Source organism: Nerophis ophidion, linkage group LG02 (assembly GCF_033978795.1).
Source record: "Nerophis ophidion isolate RoL-2023_Sa linkage group LG02, RoL_Noph_v1.0, whole genome shotgun sequence".
NCBI lineage: Eukaryota > Metazoa > Chordata > Actinopteri > Syngnathiformes > Syngnathidae > Nerophis > Nerophis ophidion.
The window spans coordinates 46,738,721-46,750,448 of NC_084612.1; the positions used below are offsets into that span (position 1 = coordinate 46,738,721).

The 11,728-nt window shown below is 34.9% G+C and overlaps 1 protein-coding gene across 2 annotated transcripts in view; it reads left to right on the plus strand.

The window, feature by feature from the left end:
* Window positions 1–11,117, plus strand: part of LOC133541647 (tetraspanin-2-like) — a 28,568-nt gene extending 17,451 nt beyond the window's left edge. Inside the window, exons 4-8 of one of the 2 annotated variants that reach the window (XM_061885172.1) lie at window positions 3,950–4,024; window positions 8,538–8,618; window positions 9,886–9,990; window positions 10,589–10,672; window positions 10,745–11,117. In XM_061885172.1, coding sequence (XP_061741156.1) covers window positions 3,950–4,024; window positions 8,538–8,618; window positions 9,886–9,990; window positions 10,589–10,672; window positions 10,745–10,810 — 411 coding nt within the window. In that variant the 3' untranslated portion in view covers window positions 10,811–11,117. The remainder of the gene's footprint in view (window positions 1–3,949; window positions 4,025–8,537; window positions 8,619–9,885; window positions 9,991–10,588; window positions 10,673–10,744) is intronic. The other variant, XM_061885179.1, reaches the window with a different exon arrangement.
* The last annotated feature ends 611 nt before the right edge of the window (window positions 11,118–11,728 follow it).

Consider the following 11,728-nt stretch of genomic DNA (forward strand, 5'->3'; position numbering starts at 1 on the left):
ATTTTGTGATAGTGTGTACTACATACTTTGTGATATTGTGTAATACTTTGTGATACTGTGTGCTAAATGCTTTGTGATAGTGTGTAATACTTTGTGATACAGTCTACTACAGGGTTAGGGAACCTATGGCTCTCGAGCCATATGTGGCTCTTTTGATGACCGCATCTGGCTCTCAGATAAATCTTAGCCTATGTTGCCTAACCCGATAAGTAATTAATAATTCCATTGGTTTTAAAAATAACGTTCAAAATATAAAATAGTCTCATGCATTGTAATCCATCCACCTGTTCAATAAGTCACATTAATGGTCGAAAGTATTTTATTTATTATCGGTTAGCTTCAGAATACCGTATTTCCTTGAATTACCGCCGGGTATATAGTATGCGCCTGCCTAGAATTACTGCAGAGTCAAATCCATTTCGCAAAAAAATAGTGCGTGCTTAGCATTACCGCCAACTCAGGATTAACGCCGGGTCAAACTCGTTTTGCAAAATATTATTTTTATTAGCGCATGTCTAAAATTTCTGCCGGGTCAAACTCGTCACGTTACAAGTGACCTGTCATCATTTTCAAAATGGAGGAGGCTGATTTCAATCATTAGGAAATCGCATTAAGGGAAGAAGATTAAGAGCTATTCAGTAGGATTTAAGGTCCAAGCTATTGAATATGCTAAAAAGAACAGTAAGCAGCTATGTTTTATTAATATACCGTAGCTGCGTGTGTCAAATATGAGTTATTAAATGACTCCTGCCTCCTGGTGGTAGAAGGCGCTAGTTATCCTTCTTGCGACAACTCGGCTGCAGAAGAAGTGACAACAAGCAGCAAGAGTGAGCAGCGATCATTTATTTTTTCCTCTCGCTTGCACTTTTAACATGGAGGATTACATATCTAAAGTAAAACAGTTTTCTAAACTGGTCAATCGAAGCAGGAGGTAATACAGGAAGATCTCCATTGAGACAGAGAGACTATTAAAACTGAAGATAGATAAGGAAGACTTCCATAAAGAAGTTATCGATGCTTTTGATCAGAAGGAGCTGCGCATGGACTTCATTTATACGTAAAGGTAAGACCATAATTACGTTTTTTTTTTTTTTTTATTAAATGTGCTTTTCATGATGGTATCCTTACATCACACTCAAATTTACAAGCGCAGGCCTAAATATACCGCATGCCTTTGGTAAGCGCCGGAGTGAGAAGAGGTTTTAAATTAATTAGCGCCCCAGCGGCAATTCAAGGAAACAATAATAAGAGATGCACGCATTTAGTTGTTGTAATCTGGAAAAGTCCAAATGAAAGAGGAGGCATAGATTTCTCTCGTCAGAGCGTGGAACGACACTGTACAAGGGTACAGGTTTCTCCTCATTGAGCTAAATTGAATCCAGTCTCTGTTTAATTCCTTGCTTCTTGTCTTGTTTAATAGATGGCATCAGTGTTTGAACCTGACAGTTGTATTCGGTGTTAAAAATATGATACGGCTCTCACGGAAATACATTTCAAAATATTTGGCTTTCATTGCTCTCTCAGCCAAAAAGGTTCCCAACCCCTGGTCTACTACATACTTTATGATAGTGTGTAGTACTTTGTGATACAGTGTACAACATGCTTCTTAATAGTGTTTAGTACTTTGTACTACATACTTTTTGATAGTGTCTAGTACTTTGTGATAGTGTATACTACATGCTTTGTGATAGTGTGTAATACTTTGTGATACAGTCTACTACAGACTTTATGATAGTGTGTAGTACTTTGTGATACAATGTACTACATACTTTGTGATATTGTGAAGTATTTTGTGATACAGTGTACTACATATTTTGTTATAATTTCCGCCCGATTGTAGCTGAGATAGGCGCCAGCCCCCCCCCCGCGACCCCAAAAGGGAATAAGCGGTAGAAAATGGATGGATGTCGTACTTTGTGATACAGTGTACAAACCCTGTTTCCATATGAGTTGGGAAATTGTGTTAGATGTAAATATAAACAGAACACATCCATCCATTTTCTAATACTTATTCCCTTTGGGGTTGCGGGGGGCGCTGATGTCTATCTCAGCTACAATCGGGCGGAAGGCGGGGTACACCCTGGACAAGTCGCCACCTCATTGCAGGGCCAACACAGAGAGACAGACAACATTCACACTCACATTCACACACTAGGGCCAATTTAGTGTTGCCAATCAACCTATCCCCGGGTGCATGTCTTTGGAAGTGGGAGGAAGCCGGAGTACCCGGAGGGAACCCACGCATTCAGGGGCAGGACATTCAAACTCCACACAGAAAGATCCCGAGCCCGGGATTGAACCCTGACTACTCAGGACCTTCGTATTGTGAGGCAGACGCACTAACCCCTCTTCCACCGTGAAGCCCTAAACGGAATACAATGATTTGCAAATAATTTTCAACCCATATTCAGTTGAATATGCTACAAAGACAACATATTTGATGTTCAAACTGATAAACTTTTTTTTTTTTGTGCAAATAATCATTAACTTTAGACTTTGATGCCAGCAACACGTGACAAAGAAGTTGGGAAAGGTGGCAATAAATACTGATAAAGTTGAGGAATGCTCATCGAACACTTATATGGAACACCCCACAGGTGTGCAGGCTAATTGGGAACAGGTGGGTGCCATGATTGGGTATAAAAGCAGCTTCCATGAACTGCTAAGTAATTCACAAACAAGGATGGGGCGAGGGTCACCACTTTGTAAGCAAATTGTCAAACCGTTTTAGAACATTTCTCAACGAGCTATTGCAAGGAATTTAGGGATTTTACCATCAACGGTCCGTAAAATCCTCAAAAAGTAAGAGAATCTGGAGAAATCACTACACATAAGCGATGATATTACGGACTTCTGATCCCTCAGGCGGTACTGTATCAAAAACCGACATCAGTCTGTAAAGGATATAATCACATGGGCTCAGGAACACTTCATAAAACCACTGTTTGTAACTACAGTTGGTCGCTACATCTGTAAGTGCAAGTTAAAACTCTACTATGCAAAGCGAAACCCGTTTATCAACAATATCCTGAAACGCCGCCGGTTTGGCTGGGCCCGAGCTCATCTAAGATGGACTGATGCAAAGTGGAAAGGTGTTCTGTGGTCTGACGAGTCCACATTTCAAATTATATTTGGAAACAGAGGACGTGGTGTCCTCCAGAACAAAGAGGATATTAACCATTCGGATTGTTATAGGCACAAAGTTCAAAAGCCAGCATCTGTGATGGTTATGGGGGTGTATTAGTGCCCAAGGCATGGGTAACTTACACATCTGTGAAGGCACCATTAAAGCTAAAAGGTCCATACAGGTTTTAGAGCAACATATGTTGTCATCCAAGCAACGTTATCATGGACGCCCCTGCTTATTTCAGCAAGCCACGTGTTACAACTGCGTGGCTTTGTAAAAAAAATAGTGCGGGTACTTTCCTGGCCTGCCTGCAGTCCAGACCTGTCTCCTATCAAAAATGTGTGGCCCATTATGAAGCATAAAATACGACAGCGGAGACCCCGGATTGTTGAACGACTTAAGCCCTACATAAAACAAAAATGGGAAAGAATTCCACTTTCAAAGCTTCAACAATTAGTTTCCTCAGTTCCCAAACGTTTATTGAGGGTTGTTAAAAGAAAAGATGATGTAACACAGTGATGAACATGTCCTTTCCCAACTACTTTGGCACGTGTTGCAGCCATGAAATTCTAAGTTAATTATTATTTGCAAAAAAAAATAAAGTTTATGAGTTTGAACATCAAATATCTTGTCTTTGTAGTGCATTCAATTGAATATGGGTTGAAAAGGATTTGCAAATCATTGTATTCTAACACAATTTCCCTACTCATATGGAAACGGCGTTCGTACTACATTCTTTCTGATAGTACTTTGTGACAGTGTATACTAAATTCTTTGTGATAGTGTGTAGTACATTGTTAATGATAGTAGTTTGTGTTGCAGTTCTTGGTTTGTCTGCTGATCATATTTGCTGCAGAGATCGCAGCAGGCGTGTTTGGATTCATCAACAAGGAACAGGTAAACAACAATAATAATAATAATGTACCTAATACCAACATGTATATTATTTATATTTACAGGTAAACAATAATCATAATAATAATAAACATTAACATAATTTATATTTACAGGTATATAAAGATGTATATAATGTATATTTACATGTATATAATGTATATTTACAGGTATATAAAGATGTATATTTACAGGTATATAAAAATGAATATCATGTATATAACAATGTGTATAATGTATATTTACAGGTATATAAATATGTTTATAGTGTATATTTACATGTATATAAACATGAATATCATGTATATTTACATCTGTATAAATATGTATACTTACAGGTATAGAGATATGTATATAATGTTATTTACCGGTATATGAAGATGTGTATAATGTATATTTACAGTTATATAAAGATGTATATTTACAGGTATATAATGTATATTTACAGGTATATAAATATGTATATGATGTATATTTACATGTATATAAACATATATAACATTTACAGGTATATGAAGATGTATATAATGTATATTTACAGGTATATAAAGATGTATAAAAATGTATATTTACATGTATATAATGTGTTATGGTTTACTAAGGACGTGACGGCAAACGGACAGCAGATGGCAGTAATGTCCAAAGATTTATTCTTATATAAAGTAAAATATATATATATATATATATATATATATATATATATACATATATAATACTAAATATAATAATAACAATGCTAATAAACTAGAGAATGATGTGTGTGTCAAAAACCCAAGAGTGTGTGTTGTAAGACTATGTGTGTATAGATTAACTGGAGTGTCTTACCAAAGTGTTGGAGGTGCGTGTTGAGAGAAGCGATGCAGTCCAATAAGGGCAAGACAGGCAGGGTAGTCCGTGGAAGGAAGCGAGGAGTCGAGGGACGAAGGAAGCTATCCGAGGACGAAGGAGATCCGGGGAAGAGTGAGATGCACAGCTCACTTTGCAGGTGACGGAGAGTTCTGCGGGGACATGGGAAAAGACACTGAGAACCACGGAGAGACTGAACACAAGGAAAACAGGATTTGCATAACGCAGGATGATCGCTTACTGTACTTCAACAGAGAACTAAGTTCCCGCCAGGATCCCTGGGTCCATTGGTCCTTTAAGCAGCTCACGTCATCAGTCACAGGTGTGGACTGCGGCCAGCTGCGGCGGAGAGTGGGCGCGGTCCACTTGACGAGCGCGGCGGCGTGTCCGGGTGCGCTGTCAGTGGGCCCTCTGGGTGGAACCGCAGCGGAGGAAGATGCAGACCGAATGTGACGCAACATAATGTATATTTACAGGTATATAATGTATATTTACAGGTATAAAAATATGTATATTTACAGGTATATAAACATGAATATCATATATATTTACAGGTATATAAAGATTTATATGATGTATATTTACAGGTATATAAAGAAATATATAATGTTTATTTACAGGTATATGAAGATGTATATAATGTATTATTACAGGTATATAAAGATGTACAGTATATGACGTATATTTTCAGGTATATAAAGATGTATATAATGTACGTATATTTACAGGTATATAAAGATGTTTATGATGTATATTTACAGGTATATGAAGATGTGTATAATGTATATTTACAGGTATATAAAGATGTATATAATATATATTTACTGGTATATAATGTATATTTACAGGTATATAAAGATTAGGGGTGTGGGGAAAAATCGAGTCGAATATGAATCGTGATCCAGAATCGATTTTAATTTTGAAAAAATCGATTTTATTTTTTATTTTTGGATTATTTATGAATGTGAGTGTGAATGTTGTCTGTCTATCTGTGTTGGCCCTGCGATGAGGTGGCGACTTGTCCAGGGTGTACCCTGCCTTCCGCCCGATTGTAGCTGAGATAGGCGCCAGCGCCCCCCGCAACCCCGAAAGGGAATAAGCGGTAGAAAATGGATGGATGGATGGATTATTTATTTTTTTAATCAATCCAACAAACCACTACACAGCAATACCATAACAATGTAATCCAATTCCAAAACCAAACCTGACCCAGCAACACTCCGAACTGCAATAAACAGACCAATTGAGAGGCGACACAAACACAGTATCAACAACAGTATCAATATTAATTATAATTTCAGCATAGCAGTGATTAAAAATCCCTGCTTGACATTATCATTAGACATTTATAAAAAAATAAAAAAGAACAATAGTGTCACAGTGGCTTACACTTGCATCACATCTCATAAGCTTGACAACACACTGTGTCCAATATTTTCACAAAGATAAAATAAGTCATATATTTGGTGTGTTTAATAGTTAAAACAAATTTACATTATTGCAATCAGTTGATAAAACATTGTCCTTTACAATTATAAAAGCTTTTTTTACAAAAATCTACTACTCTGCTTGCATATCAGCAGACTGGGGTAGATCCTGCTGAAATCCTATGTATTGAATGAATACAGAATAGTTTTAAATCGGGAAAAAATCGTTTTTGAATCGAGAATCGTGACCCCAAGAATCGATATTGAATCGAATCGTGGGACACCCAAAGATTCGCAGCCCTAATAAAGATGTATATAATGTATATTTACTGGTATATAAAGATGTATATAACGTATATTTACAGGTATATAAAGAGGTATATGATGTATATTTACAGGTATATAAAGAGGTATATGATGTATATTTACAGGTATATAAACATGTATATAATGTTATTTACAGGTATATGAAGATGTATATAATGTATATTTACAGGTGTAAATGGTGATATTGGAGTATACGTTCTCACGCAGTTGCTTTTTGCTGCTGGCATTACACTACAGGCTCTCCTTGCTCTTTGTTGTCTCTCCTTCTCACAGATAGCAAGTGCACCTTCTTACATACGTCATATACTGTCACATCATACGTCACATACGTATACGCCCACGCAGAACAGACAGGTAGCAGCATGGGTAACGTTAGCTTTGGTGTGAGTGGAGCCGTGCGAGTGCGAGTGCGAGAGAAAGAAGGTGCGAATCTGGTAACAAATGAAGGAAGAATTAATTCCCAAGAAAAGCAGCAGGTGGTGGTTTGGCTTTAAGTGGGAATATGTCGAACAGACAACCTTAATTTGTCAAGTGTGGGGCAAAAGCGTTGCTACAAAAGGTAGCATTACTGCTAATATGTAGCATCATTTGAAAAGTCACCTGCTAGAGAATGAAGAGTGCTTGAAACTCTGCATGTCAACATCTACATTTGGTGGCACACGCCCACACCCTCAAACTGCAGAGGCAAACATTTCCAGATCAACGCTGTATGAAAAAAATAGTGATTCTTTTTTGTTGTGATTTCCTTCTCTGCATGAAAGTTTAAAAGTAGCATATATTAATGCAGTATGAAGAAGAATGTTTGAATATGAACACATAGAATCATCATACCGCTGTGATTATATGCATCAATTGTTCATTCAAGGCTAAGGCAAAATATCGAGCTATATATCGTGTATCGTGATATGGCCTAAAAATATTGCGATTTTAAAAAAAGGCCATATCGCCCAGCCCTATTTACAGGTATATAAAAATGTATATGGTGTATATTTACAGGCATACAAACATGTATATAATGTTATTTACAGTTATATGAAGATGTATATAATGTATATTTACAAGTGTATAAAGATGTAAAAAAAAAAGTATATTTACAGGTATATGAAGAGGTATATGATGTATATTTACAGTTATACAAACATGTATATAATGTTATTTACAGTTATATGAAGATGTATATAATGTATATTTACATGTGTATAAAAATGTGTATTTACAGGTGTATAAAAATATATATAACGTATATTTACAGGTATATGAAGAGGTATATGATGTATATTTAAAGTTATACAAACATGTATATAATGTTATTTACAGGTATATGAAGATGTATATGGTGTATATTTACAGGTATATAAAGATGTATATTTACAGGTATATAAACATGTATATAATGTTATTCTGCGATGAGGTGGCGACTTGTCCAGGGTGTACTTCGCCTTCCGCCCGATTGTAGCTGAGATAGGCACCAGCGACCCCAAAGGGAACAAGTGGTAGAAAATGGATGGATATAATGTTATTTACAGGTATATAAAGATGTAAATAATGTATATTTACAGGTATATAAAGAGGTATATGATGTATATAAACATGTATATAAAGTTATTTACAGGTATATGAAGATGTATATAATGTATATTTACAGGTATATAAAGATGTATACAAATGTATATTTACAGGTATATAAATATGTATATGATGTATATTTACAGGTATATAAATATGTATATGATGTATATTTACAGGTATATAAACATGTATAACAATTTGTATTTACGGGTATATAAAGATATATATATAATGTTTATTTACAGCTATATAAACATGTATAACAATTTATCCTTACAGGTATATGAAAATGTATACAATGTAAATTTACAGGTATGTAAAGATGTTTATTTATATGTATTTTCCAGATTGTGGAGGAGGTACACAAGTACTACAGCACGTCCATCAGAGACAACACAAGCAACATTTCAGTCATCTATCACACAATTGTGAGATACTCTCTTCACTTCTTTATGGCTCATATTTGTATCATATTCATATTAATCATATTTATCTTAATCATCATATTTATCATAATCATATTCATCGCAGTTAGTATAAAATCATATTAATCCTATTTATATTCATCATAATTATCATGTTCATTATATTTATCATATGTATCATATTAAAATATTCATGATATTCATCACATTCATAATTATTATTCATCACATTCATATTTATCACATGTATTTATTATATTCATCATATTGTATCATATTCATTATATGTATTCTATTTATTTATAATGTTAGTAATAATATACAATGTTCATATTTATCACATTCATCATACATATTCATGATATTTATCATTATCATATTTATCACATTTGTATGTATCATTTAACATATTTATCGTATTCATATTTACCATATGTGTGTCTCATATTCATCATATGTATGAAATGTATCATAATCATATTTTTATCATGTTGATTTATCATATTCATCATGTGTATCACATAGATTTATCATATGAGTCATATGTACTATATTTATCATATCCATCATATGTATTTATCATAATCATACATATCATATTATTCGTCATATTCATCATATATGTCATATTGATCATAGTTATAATATTCATCATTTGTGTCCTATTTATTTATCATATTCATCATTTGTATCTCAGCTGCATTTGACCCCAAAAAAGGGCAAGCGATAGAAAATAGATGGATGGATGGATCATAATAATCATATACATATTTATCATATGTATGATATGTATTATAATCATATTTGTATCATATGTTATTGATTTATCATATTCATCATACATATCATATTTATTTATCATATTCATCATATGTGTCAGATTTATCATATTCATCATTAATGTCATATTTATCCTAATCATATTTTTATCTTAACTATCACATTTATTTATCAATTCATCATGTGTCATATTTATTATATTTATTTATCCTATTCATCATATGTACCATATTATTCTTCATATTGTATCAGATTTATCATATTTATTTATCATCCATCCATCCATTTTCTACCGTTTATTCCCTTTGGGGTGGCGGGGGGCGCTGGTGCCTATCATATGTATCATATTTATTCATCATGTTGTATTTTACTTATCATATCTATTTATCATATTCATCATGTGTGTCATATTTATTTATTATATTCATCATAATTATCATATTTAACAAATGCATCATATTTAATATATGTATCATATTTACATTTGCAGTTGAGTTGCTGTGGAAGATCTTCGTCGTCATCATCATCAGTCCTTTGTGCGCATGCTCCTAAGGAGACGAAGGTGAACCTGCTTGTTGTGACGTCTTTTGGCCACGTGAGAGCGCCACACCTGTCACTCATGTCACTGACAGCAGGGTGTCCTAACTTTTGCACTGAATAATAAAACATGCGGGCGCCATTTTCATATTTTTCATTTTCAAAACCCATCCATCCATCCATTTTTTACCGCTTATTCCCTTTTGGGGTCGAGGGGGCGCTGGCGCCTATCTCAGCTACAATCGGGCGGAAGGCGGGGTACACCCTGGACAAGTCGACACCTCATCACAGGGCCAACACAGACAGACAGACAACATTCACACTCACATTCAAAACATATATATATATATATATATATATATATATATATATATATATATATATATATATATATGACTAAAACAAGATGTAACAATCTAAGTCCAAGACTGGATGTGAACGATCTAAGACTAGATGTGACTCATCTAAGTCTTAAGACAAGATTGTGTATTTCAAAGTGTAATACTGTGAAAGTAATCAGATCCTGGAATATTTCAGTACTTCATAATAATGTTGTATTTATGGAATGTGCAGAGAGTATTAGAAATGGCCCTCGGCCGCATTTTGGATACCTGCACTACAGCCACAGTCATGTGATGTGTGTGTGTGCTGTGAAGGACTGTCTGAAGGCCATCACAGACTTCTTCAGCCACAAGATGCTCCTCATGGTCTACATGGGCACGGCCGTGGGAGGAGTGATGGTGAGAAGACTAAATATTACAAACATGAAGTCCTCAGTGAGGTTCTCAAGGACTGACTTCTTTGTCCCTCAGATACTGGGGATGATCTTCAGCATGGTGCTGTGTTGTGCCATCAGACACAGCAGAGAGGTCATCTGAGAGGACCACCCCGGACCCTTGAACTCACATGACACCCCCCATCCTCGCAGCCCGCTTCTGCCTAACACCAGTTCTCTGCTTCTGGGACTTTGCTCACTCCAAACACCTTTGGGACTAAATATTCAACCATGTCCTTAGAACTCACCTTTGGGACTAAATGATCAACCATGTCCTCAGAACTCACCTTTGGACCTAAAGCAGGGTCCTCAAACTAAGACCTGCAGGCTGGATCTCGTCCACCAGCGTCCAAAACCTGGACCAGCAAGATGTCCCAAGTAAAAACAATATAATGTTTGTCTTTTTAAATGTGTCTTTATATATATATATATATATATATATATATATATATATATATATATATATATATATATATATATATATATATATATATACATATATATATATATATATATATATATGTAGGTGTGGGAAAAATCACAAGACTACTTCATCTCTACAGAACTGTTTCAAAAAAAAAAAAAAAATCTCCTGATGATTGAGGGAACCCCTCATGAAACAGTTCTGTAGAGATGAAGTAGTCTTGTGATTTTTCCCACACCTACATATTGCGCTCTACCACGGTATCGAGCACTATTCTCTGGATAATCCAATCAAGACATACATATATATATATATATATATATATAATGTGAATGCACTTATATAATACATACAATGTAAATGTGTGTATGTATATATATATATAGTATGTATACATTTGGGCTGCATATCAAGTTTCTTCAGTGCAAAAAATATAACTAATGGTGTGAAGTTGTATTTTTATCTCTACTTGAATTCTTCTGCCAGTTTAGTGAAGAAACATTCATTATTGAAGTAGTGTATTTGAATACTACATACTTGCATGTAGATTTATTATTCACTTCTCATGCAGTATTAATAATAAAGAGTAAGATTACT